The sequence below is a fragment of the Phoca vitulina genome, unplaced genomic scaffold (assembly GCF_004348235.1).
Source record: "Phoca vitulina isolate PV1807 unplaced genomic scaffold, GSC_HSeal_1.0 scaffold23, whole genome shotgun sequence".
NCBI classification, from domain to species: Eukaryota; Metazoa; Chordata; class Mammalia; order Carnivora; family Phocidae; genus Phoca; species Phoca vitulina.
In genome coordinates this window covers 8,838,778-8,850,861 of record NW_022589726.1, presented here as the reverse complement: position 1 = coordinate 8,850,861, position 12,084 = coordinate 8,838,778, and the positions used below count along the sequence as shown (strand labels likewise).

The following is a 12,084-nucleotide window of genomic DNA, read 5'->3' as shown; positions in this document are numbered from 1 at the left end:
TAAGATAGAGGAGGTAGACCTGATCTGGGGAGAGAGCTTTGGGATTTGTTGAAGCCATGGGAGGAGGAGGAGGACCCAGTGGCATTTAAATGGTAAGCAGAGAAGAAGGGTGTGTCCCCAGAGATAAAAGTGAGTGGCTAGAGGTGGGAAGAAAGCCAGGGGAGTGGTGTCCTGGGAGCCCAGGGAGGAGTCAGCCTCAGGAACAGGGGCTTGGTCAGTAGGACAGGTGTAGCATACAGAAAAACCAGGGAGCCAGGGACTGAAGTTGAGCCAGTAGGAGTCTCTGGAGACCTTGAGGAGCTCCTCTTCAGTGAACTGGAGGGGCAGTCTGACTGCCCAGGGAGGAGGAGTGAATAGCTGTGGAGGAGACAGGAAAGTGAGTGCAGACTGCTCTCCAAGGTTTGGCTGGAAAGGAAAGGACTGTGCCGTAAAATGAGGCCATGGAATAGAGGGAGTCGTTGGCATGTTGTCATCATTTTTATTTTTATTTTTTTAAAGATTTTATTTATTTATTTGACAGAGAGACACAGCGAGAGAGGGAACACAGCAGGGGGAGTGGGAGAGGGAGAAGCAGGCTTCCCGCAGAGCAGGGAGCCCCATGCGGGGCTCGATCCCAGGACCCTGGGATCATGACCTGAGCCGAAGGCAGACGCTTAACGACTGAGCCACCCAGGCGCCCCTGTTGTCATCATTTTTAAATGAGACACTTGAGTAGAAAGAAAGTGGTTGGGGATTAGAGGATATAGGTGAGGGACAAGGGCTCCTTGAAGGAGATGGCTGTCTTGGCAGCAGAAGGGATGGTGTTTGGACCGGAAGTGGGGGAGGACTGCTTAGAAAGAAGATGGCTCCTCTCGGAGAAGAGGGGAAGGGTTAAGTCTGGGAAACACGTACGTGATCTAGGTGGTGGTGACTAGGAGTTTGAGTCGTGGCGGATGGGCACTGATCGAGCAGGTGGGTGTGCATGTGTGTGCGTGCGGTGTGTGGAGAGAAAGCCAGAGGCACGGAGATAGAAAATAAGCTAGCAGGACAGTGGTGAGTCTGGTGGGTCTTGTGGGTCTGGAGGACAAGGTGACGTTGTGGGTGGAGCAGACGGGGAAGGACACACCTGTGGGTGTGGTGAAAGGCTGGGAAAGGAAGCAGGCTCTCAAAGGGCCTTGCTCACCAGGCTGAGATCTTTGGATTTTATTTTCTGGGTAAGGGGAGCCATGTAAGGAGAAGTAATGAGGTCAGATCAATGATTTTGCAGCGGATAGCAGTTTACGGCAGAGTTTGGACAGAGACGGGGATATTGTTTGGGAGGCTATTGAAGTAACTTGGGTGAAGGTCATTAGGGCTTGAAATGGGGCAGTTGTGTTGGGAGAGGTGAGGATTCCTGAAGTTGACTAGGTAGGTGGGCATCTGTTTGACCAGGTGGGGAGAGAGGGGAGGAAGTAGGTATGTATATGGGGTGATGGGGTGGCTGAGGACGGTACCGCCCTTGTGGAACTAGGAGGGAGATAAGCCAGTCTAGCGACGTGGCACAGTTCAACTTCAGGCACATTTTCAGAACATTTGTGTGGCATCCAGTTGGCAACTAGAATGAGGGGTCTGAAGCTCAGGAAAGAGATCTCTGCAAGAGACCGATTTGGAAGCATGAGATCATCATCCTTGATTTGGAAGTGGTTAAATTTTATTTGAAGGAACAGGAGAAAAATAAATCTTGATGTGGATATGGACTATAAAAAGTCAACTTCTCAGACCATTTCAGTATATTATTAACTTTCTTAGAATGAAGTCTTTGATGACCAGAATGTGGATGTGCCTCCCAAATAGCTCAAAAATTAATGACAAAAAGATGTTAGAAAATAAATTGAAGAAAGTTTCGATATAAGTGTTTTTATCTTGATAGTTTTTTTCCTATTAGGTTGAAATCTCTTTTTTAATCCTTGTTTATTATTATTATTATTATTATTATTATTTTTTATTTGAGAGCGAGAGAGAGAAACAGCATGAGAGGGGAGAGGGTCAGAGGGAGAAGCAGGCTCCCCGCTGAGCCGGGAGCCCGATGTGGGACTCGATCCCGGGACTCCGGGACCATGACCTGAGCCGAAGGCAGTCGCTTAACCAACTGAGCCACCCAGGCGCCCCTTGTTTATTATTTTTGATAAGAGATTTGAGAAAACTGATGGGAACCAGCTGGTTGTACTTTTGAAATGTCTTTGAAGATGAAATATACTCTCGAGTGTGCTATCATGGCATTTTATTCCCCAGGTTTGGCACCAATGGATACCTAATAATCAGATACTCTAACGCAGTGTCCAGAGATGGATTTAAAAAACAAAACAAAACACTAAAGTGGTTTTCAGGAATTAGCTAAATACTTGTTTGTAGAGCCTTACTTTGGATCTGCCATAAAATACACATTTTTCTGTTTTCCTTCCCAAAATGTAGGAGCAAGTAATACTGCTGATCTGTGGAAATGTTAACTAAACAGAAGTTAAGTCCTTATTTTTTTAAGTTTTATTTATTTTCTATTTATTTATATATTTTTAAAAGATTTTATTTATTTATTTGACAGAGACAGCGAGAGAGGGAACACAAGCAGGGGGAGTGGGAGAGGGAGAAGCAGGCTTCTTGCCAAACAGGGAGCCCGATGCGGGGCTGGATCCCAGGACCCCGGGATCATGACCTGAGCTGAAGGCAGATGCTTAACGACTGAGCCACCCAGGCGCCCTTAAGTTTTATTTTTATTTACGTAATCTGTATACCCAGCATGGGGCTCAAAGTCATGACCTGGAAATCAAGAGTCTCCATCTCTTAAAACTGAGCCAGCCAGGCATTTCCACCCCCCCTTTTTTGGGGGGGAAGTAAAATTTTTAGATCCTTTGGAAGTTGCAGCAATGTGGTGGGTGCTTCAGAATTTGTGTAGAGCTATGGGTGGTTCAGGTTCTCCCTTAACCCCCTGCCTCTCGGTTCTGAACTGCCTGCCCTACACTTTGAGGTAGTGCTGTAGAAGAGTCCTGCTTTTATGGTATCAACAGACATTTACTTTTTCAAAGATTGTATTTATTGAGAGAAAGAGAGGGCATGCACAGGTGAACGGGGGAAGGGGCAGAGGGAGAGGGAGAGAGAATCTCAAGCAAGCTCTGTACTGAGTGCTGAGCCTTATAGGTATACAGTAGTTCACAATACAGTAATTATGTAAAAGTAGTGTGAATGCCTTTATAGCGGACCATCCAACTTTATTTATTTTTAAGATTTTATTTGAGAGACCGTGAGTGGGTGTGCGTGCGTCTGCACATGTATAGGGGGAGGGGCAGAGGAAGAGGGGGAGAGAAAATCCCAAGTGGACTCTGCACTGAGTGCCCAGCCAGTCTCAGGGCTCAGTCTCACCACACCAAGATCATGACCTGAGCCGAAACCAAGAGTCAGACACTTGACCAACTGAGCCACCCAGGTGCCCCTGACCATCCAACTTTAAAGATAACACTTTGTGGATGTAGTTGAAGCCCCTGAGTCTTCCTGGCCTCATTTTCTCTCCCGTTCCCTATCTCTCCAGTTCTTTTTTTCTTTTTTTTAAAGATTTTATTTATTGGAGAGTGAGAGAGTGAGAGAGAGAGAAACAGCATGAGAGGGGAGAGGGTCAGGGGGGAAGCAGGCTCCCCACTGAGCAGGGAGCCCGATGCGGGACTCGATCCCAGGACTCCGGATCATGACCTGAGCCGAAGGCAGATGCTTAACCAACTGAGCCACCCAGGCACCTCCAGTTCTTTTTTTTTATCATTGCCATCCATGTATTTAATACTTTTATTACTGGTGTCTATGTAAATATTAATCATCAATAGTTAGTGTTACTTTACATGTTTTTTTTAAAACTTGTGGGTGTGGTGTCATTGCATGTTTTCTTCTGTAGCTCACTTCTGTTCAGCTTTGTTGTTGAGATTCTTGCTATTCCAGTTCATTCTAAGTGCTGAACACTATAGTGTGTCCATTTTATGTTGATGGACATTTTATATTTCCTCCCATTTTTCCCTATTACAAATGACATTCCAATACGCTTTTTTTTTTTTTTTTTTTAAGATTTTATTTATTTGACAGAGAGAGACACAGTGAGAGAGGAGAGGGAGAGGGAGAAGCAGGCCTCCTGCCGAGCAGGGAGCCCGACGCGGGGCTCGATCCCAGGACCCTGGGACCATGACCTGAGCCAAAGGCAGACGCTTAACCAACTGAGCCACCCGGGCACCCCTGCGATACACTTCTTTACGTGTCTCCTTCAAGTGTGTGTGAGACTTTCTGTAGGTTGTAATCCCAGGAATGGAATTGCTTAGTCATAGAGAAGGGAATGTGTATCTTCATGTTGGTTGGGCAGGTTCTTCAGTTCCATCTTTGAATTGGACAGCTTGAGGATTTAATAATTTTTTAAAAATATTTTTATTTATTTGACAGAGACACAGCGAGAGAGGGAACACAAGCAGGGGGAGTGGGAGAGGGAGAAGCAGGCTTCCCACTGAGCAGGGAGCCCGACTCGGGGCTCGATCCCAGCACCCTGGGATCATGACCTGAGCCGAAGGCAGACGCTTAACAACTGAGCCACCCAGGCGCCCGAGGATTTAATTATTTTTAACTTGTATGTTAGTATTTTCCTGAAACCGTAATGGACCTGTGGAAATGTGTGGTTTGGGGAAAATTTGGAATACAGAATAGGTCATATTTATTATGTGTTAATGATTTATAATTTTAGTGATTTGTGTACAGTTCCATTTAAATGATACGGTTTTATATCTTCACCTAGGATCACAATGAAAGCCTATAAAAAAAAAAATTACTAAACTGTATTTCTTTCGTTATCTGTGCTCACCTGAAGTTACACAGTGTGGCTTGGGGGGGGGGGGGGGTTAAACATTTTTATTGACGTGTAATTGACATGTATTAGTTTCAGGTGTACAACATAATGATTCAGTATCTGTATATGTTCCAAAATGATCATCAAATCACCTTGTTACAGAATTTTTTTTCTTGTCATGAGAACATAAGGGCTTGAGTACCTTAACTGCTAACTCTCTGAGCTATTTTCAAGTATGTGCCACAGTGTTAGTAATTTTGGCCCAGTGCTGTACTGAAAATCTCTTCTGCAGTCCTCATTCTATCTCAGAGTGATCAAGCAGAATGGAATGAATCAAGAATGGCATAAATCCTGATGGGGATCTTTTTGAAGTAACCTGGCATGCTCCCTTTGGGTGAAAGAGGGTTCTGTTTTCTTAACACAGTCTTCCTCAAGCTGCCTGGGTTTGGTTTGTGGTTTCCAAGAGACTTGTTGGACTGGCTTTACGCTGATACTAATCAGTTTCTTCATATTTCCTCCATGGCTTTTTTAAAATTAATTAAAAAATTCTTTTGACAAGTTGGTGGGGAGGGACGGGTGGAGAGGGAGAGAGAATCCCAAGCAGGAGCCAGACAAGGGGCTTGATCTCACAACCCTGAGATCATGACCTGAGCTGAAATCAGGAGTTGGACACAAGCAACTGAGCCACCCAGCCACCCCTTCCCCCGTGGCTTTTTAAAGAACTTCTGGATAGCTCTCTTTTCAGTCAGATCCAAAAACCATTTGCTATTATGGTTTAGTTGTTTCTCCAAACATTTATTTCCTTCTGGCAGGAATCAGTAAGAGAACTACTTCACATGGACCTTGGCTACAAGTTCTGCCATGTGTCATGTCCTTAGTGGAAGTAGGAGGAGGATAAGCAGGTAAGAGGGAGAACAGTGTTGTCTGTGTCTGTCTGACAGATAAATTCTTTAAAAAAATTTTTTTTTTTTTTTTTTTTGGCATAGCACAAATTTACTAACCACAAAGGGATGATCCTAATTAAATCAACACTTTGAAATAGATGCCTGTAAAGATAAAGATAAAGATAAATTGAACACAGTAATGAAAAAAAAAAGCAGTATGGAGATTTGCTCATTGAACTGAGCTTGTTCATCCTCACAGCTAATTCCTGTCCGAAATGATGATGGAATTTTTACTCTACTTTTTCATAGACCCGAGTACAGGTGACATTATTCATGACACATTCCACCACTAACTTCCCATTTTCCAATTTTCCTGTGATTGTGCTTTCCTTCCCATCCCATTCCTGATGTTGAACCAACGTGCGTGCGTCTGTGAAGTTGCAGACAGTCTGAGTTTTTCTGCCATCAGCTGTAGTTTCTTCAAACCTCTCTCCCAGGTTACATGAAAACTGTGTTGTTTTCAAAGTGCTCTCAGTTTTTATGGTGAGGTTTTTGCCGTCAGAAGAGATGGTCCAATCTGGTTTGGCCATTGCACCCACTTTTCGCAGAGCCATTCCCACTCCTGCTTCCTTCATGTATTCGTCAAAGCCTTTGCTTTCCACTGAGCACCATCTTCCTACCAGCTGCTGAACGGTGGCCGTGGTGGGCGCGGGCCGGTGGGCCTAGCGAGCGCAGCAGAGTGGGGCGTCGGGAGCGTGGCTTCCGACCCGCCGGCGCCCAGGGCTGCTTTATCTAAAAAAATTTCTTTATGTTTATCTACAACATGACTTGATATCCACAGTGAACTGATTATTACAGTCAAGCTAATTAACATGTCATTTCCTCATGACCATTATTTTTGTAATGAGGGCAACCTGAAATCTGTTGTAGCATATTTCCTGTGTTTAGTACAATATTAACTATAGTCATGCTTGTACATTAGCTCTCTAGACTTAACTCATCTACAGAACTGAAACTTTGTACCCTTTGACCAACAAACATTAGCTATTGTTACAGTATTCGGTACACAGATATTCACAAAATTTTTTAACTGGAAACGATTTTTAAAACTGCATGTATAGTTTAAGTACAAGAATAGAAAAAAACCCCAAAGGATTTATCTCTCTGGGTGATAGGATAATCTCATTTGACTTCTTTGTTTTTCTTTCTCCTGTAATTGTCGTTTTTCTTTTGTAATAGAAAAAAATTTGCGTATGATTTTATTCTGGTGTCTGTGGGTAAAAACACCCAGAGGTTCCTGGCAGGTTAATCCTAAAAAGGGCAATTTGATTTTTTACTTTATCTTAGAGTTTCATTTGTTCCCCTTGATTGACTAATTATTTAAATAAAGTTAAGATTCACTGTGGCATGCATACACTTGTGTCCAAAATACTCTTTTTTTACAGTGGCAATTTCCTAAGGGTATCCTTCAAATTGCATATAGTTTGTTAATCTTATTGTGGTATTTTGTTTTTCTTAACTGTAGTTTCCTGTTCTTTGGATTCTTTGCATGTCGACATTACTGAAAATAAATATTTTGCTTTGCAGGGTTAGTAAGCCAGACAGAGTAGGTGTTGCTAATTCAAGGAAATAGCCGAAGCCATCATCAGTTAAAATTGCATAAAAAGCCAGGTGTACCTTGATTAGAGGTTTCTAAGGTAGAAAGCCAGGAATATTCTAAATTCCCGGTGCCCGTGCTGTTAAAACTGTTCTGCAGTGAAGGTGGGGAGAGCGAGAGAGTCCATGAGTGGGTCAGGAGGAGTGAGGGCCAGCGAACCACACCTGCAGTGCCCACAGCTGGAGCTTAAAGTTCTCAGCAGTGTTGTGTGTTCTCTTCGCAAATGTTTTAAGTAAGCCCACCTCAGGTATATATGCCATATTGATCCTGATGACCTTCGGTGCACCTCGGCGTGCCCAGAGGTTTGTATGGACCCCCCGGTATAAGAAGGATGGCCTCGACAGCTTGGGTTTTTTCTTAAGGAATCAGGTGGGAATTGTTGATGGTTTGCATGCTTTGAGGGAGCTTCTAGGTTTATTCTACTAACATCAAATGCCTGGTGGGCTGAGAATTTTTGAGGATTGGGCTGAAAGAGATTGAAGGAAATTGGACAGAGAATTATGGCAAACCCATAAAGTGATGAGTATGTGCTATATTGATCAGTCGGTACTGTATTAAGTGCTTTATTACATTACCTCAGTTGATTATCGTCCCAGCAACCCTGTGAGATAGGCCTTGTTATCCACTTTCATTTACAGGACAGTACATTACAGATGAAGTTAGCCTTTCTTTAAAAAATTTTTTCATTTTGAAACTTTTTATGTGCTTTAGGTATAGGTTTTATTAAGTGAAATCTCTTAACAAAAAAAGGAAAAAATATTTTGTTCCTGAGGTTAAGAATGGAGCATATTTTATCTTCAGACACAGAATCTTCATCTTTATTTATGTAGATATTTGAATTTTGAAAATTGAGGTATAACTAGAATAAGTAAAATGTGGAAATCTTAACTGCATAGCTTAAAAAGGTTCTCTTTCTCTCACTTTCTTGCCCCCCCCCCAGGTCAAAGAACCGTACATTTCTGGACCCCAAAAGGTTCTTTTGTGTCCATGCCCCCCCTTTTTTCCCCAAGTATATGTGCTGCTAAAGCGAGCACTTTTGTGTCCGTTCCTAATCAGTAATCTTTTCACCTTTCGGCTTGAACCACTGTTCTGATTTTGGTTACTATAAATGAACTTTGCTTCATCTTGAACTTCATAGAAATGAAATAGTAGGTACTCTTTCTGCAGCTGGCATCTTTTGCCCGGTGTAATGTCCTGTGATTCACCCACACGTGATTTATCATTCATCGAACATAAACGAAGCCCATATTTGTTTTATTCACAGGGTTAATTGTTTTTTGGTCCTCCTAGGAGTATAAAACAGAGTAAGTGGGAAATAAGTACAGATTTCAAGAGTGCTGTACGAGGTACCCAGGAGAAATGCATATGGCTGGCCATGATCTAGAAAGTGCAGAGGAAAAGTCTTGATACGCTGGTACCAGGCTTTGTGTAGAAGAAGGAGTGAGACCGGTACTTTGAAAAGTGCCTGGACCTCAGACACGTGGGTGCCAGAGGTTGGGTAGGGGTGGGGTGGAGTCTGTGCTCCCCACAGATACTTGTGTTTGACGCATGCGCGAGATGGATGGCAGGCATAAACTTGGCGCCCAGACCTGGACCAGGTCAAGGCGGTGCTTTCTTGAATGTCTGGCCATGAAGCCTTTGAGATATTTACCGCTTTGGAAAGATTCATCGGGCAGTGGTATGGCATTGTAGGGATGTCAGCCGTACGGCGCTCAGGGTCAGGAGGAAGAGGTGGGCTGGAGAAAACAAAACTGGTTGTAGCTGTGGGAGTGGACCAAGGCTTCTGGCTAGAGCCCTGGAGTAGTGGGGTTCACCAACGGTCAGTGTCAGGATTGCTCGTAAGACTCTTGGAAATGTACTGGGTGGGCCTGCCTAGGAGCTTTGAGCAGTGCTTCTGGGGTCACGGCAGCCGCTTGGATTTTTGAAAACGCCTCTGTTTATCCTAATGTGCTTTCCCTCCCATGCTGCAGGGGCAGTCAGTGAAGGAAGTGGGTCTTGGGCTCCCCTCTAGGACACACGCCCATCCCACGGACAGGAGAGTCAGAAGACCGAAATCTTGCTATCTGGGTAGGCAAGAGAGCAGTGTTCAATTGTCCCAAGGGGCTCGTTTCTAAAGTGGTCATGGCGTCCCTGCTTAAACACTGCCCCAACAGGCAGCTTGCCAGCTTCCCAGGCAGCCGTTTTGGGACCAGTTTGAAGATCAGCAAAAGCTTTTCTGTGGAATAAGCCAAACCGTCTCCGTGGATAGCTGTCCCAGAGTGGGCCTTGCAAGGAGCCCAGGCTAGTCTACCCTACATGTGATGCTTCTTATGGTTATGACGACGGTTTTCACAACTGCCCAGTTTCTCTTTCCCGTGCTCCCCAGGGCTTACTACTCTGTGTAGCTTTTGTTGTGATCCTCTTTAAAATGTTCCTCTTTCCACTATTGCTCTTCAAATAAGACATTCCCCAAATTAGGCATTTTGACCGGCGCTAAATAGAGAGGGACCATTTATTCCTCTCTCATTATATAGATAAGATACTTAAGCATTTTTTGAGGTGGAGTGGAGGGATCACAAGTGTAGACCTTATATATACCTTTAATTCATCTTGGATTCATTCTCTTCTTTGAGCCTATGGATCTTAACTTTTGTCTGGCCCACCCTCCCTGATCCTCTGCAAGCAGAAGAGGAAGCAGAGCCTCAGAGCCCTGCTGAGGAAGCCTTGCCTTGATGTCCCCATCTCATGACTCCCGTAATGTGTTCAGTTCTAATCTGACAGATAAGAACAAATTCGAATATATTTTTTAAAGATTTTATTTACTTATCTGAGAGAGAGCGAGTGAGAGAGCACAAGCAGGGGGAGCAGCAGAGGGAGAGGGAGAAGCAGACTCCCCACAGAGCAGAGAGCCCAGTGTGGGGCTCGATCCCAGGACCCTGAGATCATAACCTGAGCCGAAGGCAGATGCTTAGCTGACTGAACCACCCAGGCGCCCCTCAAATATTTAATCAATACTTGACTCATGAATTGTCCTCAGTTGCCAAAATAAAATTGCCTTTGCACTCTAGGAGATGTTTACTAGGAAAGGAGTTTTAAGGGGTCTTGCCTTTTCCTGAAACTTAAAGAAGCAGTTGTACTAAACTTGCACCAAAGTTTTGGATTTGTTTTGGATGTTTCCTATTGATTTTGTTTTGGATGTTTCCAATTGATTCTTACACATATTTGCTTACAGTGTATCACACTCTTTGGAAAGTCCCTGCCCTGAATATTTACTTTAGTCACACTGTCCTATAAATTATATGACTTGGGCATGTAAGGTTTTATGGCTGGATTTTTGCCCCCCCTTCTTTATTTTTTATTTACCCTCCCTTTTCTTAAAGATTTTTTATTTACTTATTTGACACAGAGCATAAGCAGGGGGAGCTACGAGGGAGAGGGAGAAGCAGGCTCCCCACTGAGCCAGGAGCCCAATGTGGGGCTTGATCCCAGAACCCTGGGATCATGACCTGAGCTGAAGGCAGACGCTTAACCATCTGAGCCACCCAGGTGCCCCAAAATATTATTTTAAGCTGTCCTTTAATGTTTAATTGTGGACTTGATGATTGTTACGTATAAATTGTCAAACCTTTTTTTTTTTTTTTTTTAAGATTTTGGTTTTAAGTAATCTCTACACCCAGTGTGGGGCTTGAACTCATAACCCTGAGACCGAGAGTCGCGTGTACCACCTAGTGAACCAGCCAGAGGTCCCCAAGTATTCTTTCTGAATTATTGGAAGTGCTAAGGCAGCAGCTTGAAATTTGTAACACACTAGTTGGTGGTTAGATATTAGATTATCCTGCTTTTCAGTGTATCGGCAATTGCCTTTTTGCATAGGGCTGAAGAGGGGTGGTATTGGAGCTACAGATTAAAGAGCTGCGGTGCTAATGGCAAAATAAACATTGTAATCCTAAGGTTTCTTGAATAATGTAATTTTCCAAATAGATGACATTTTTGTTTTGCTTTGTAGAACCAGGTCTGTGACTTCTTTAAAGGCATTGTTTTTAAACTTTCTGTATCTTTCAGTGTATGTCATAAGCAGAGTGCTTGCTTCGTGGCAGGTGTATTTTTTTTTTTTTTTTTTAAACATACTCTAGGACCAAGACTTTACAGGCATTATATCTGTTTTGTAGGAGAAACAGATTAATTTATTTGCCCAGCCAGTGCTTGCACAGACCTCAGATTTGGGGACTTCTTTTCATTTAGGGTTGTCTTTTGCTCCCTTTTAACTTTAGGAGAGTTCCTTTGAATATGTGATGGGATTATGTCAGGTTCACCTACAGTAATCACATACTTCCTATCTAATGGCTTAGTCCTTGGAAAACTGTTTGTTTCAGTATATAATTCTCAGCGTAATTCTCTCTAAAGTCTTGGTATCTTCAGTAACCAGTCAGTAGCGTATCTATGGAACGATGTCTGAGGATGATGACCGTGGATTCCCAACTCAGGGTTGCTCTCAAGGATCACCAAGTCGGTAGAGAGCAGTTGTTAGTGGCGCTCCTCTGGATCAAGAGCAAATTCCTTTTGGAGAAGGGTATTATTGCTCTAGTGTCAGATTTGCCAGTTCTCCCTCCATTTTCTCCATTCTGACTCCCACTAAAATCAATTTAGTAGCGCTGGGAGGAGTAATTTCTACCTTGGCACAATAATCTGGCCACTAGTTTAATATATATATATATATATATATATATATATATATATATATA

At 43.4% G+C, this 12,084-nt stretch overlaps 2 protein-coding genes across 2 annotated transcripts in view; one reads left to right on the top strand and one right to left on the bottom strand.

The window, feature by feature from the left end:
* RASSF3 (Ras association domain family member 3) overlaps positions 1-12,084 on the top strand; it is a 67,780-nt gene that overhangs the window by 19,120 nt on the left and 36,576 nt on the right. The window lies entirely within an intron of this gene.
* Positions 4,949-8,590, bottom strand: LOC116642566 (fatty acid-binding protein 5-like). Its single transcript, XM_032421061.1, has 2 exons — positions 8,432-8,590; positions 4,949-6,428 (listed from the first exon to the last, which is right to left on the bottom strand). Exons 1-2 carry the CDS (start codon positions 8,588-8,590, stop codon positions 5,997-5,999), a joined length of 591 nt encoding a protein of 196 aa, XP_032276952.1. The 3' UTR covers positions 4,949-5,996.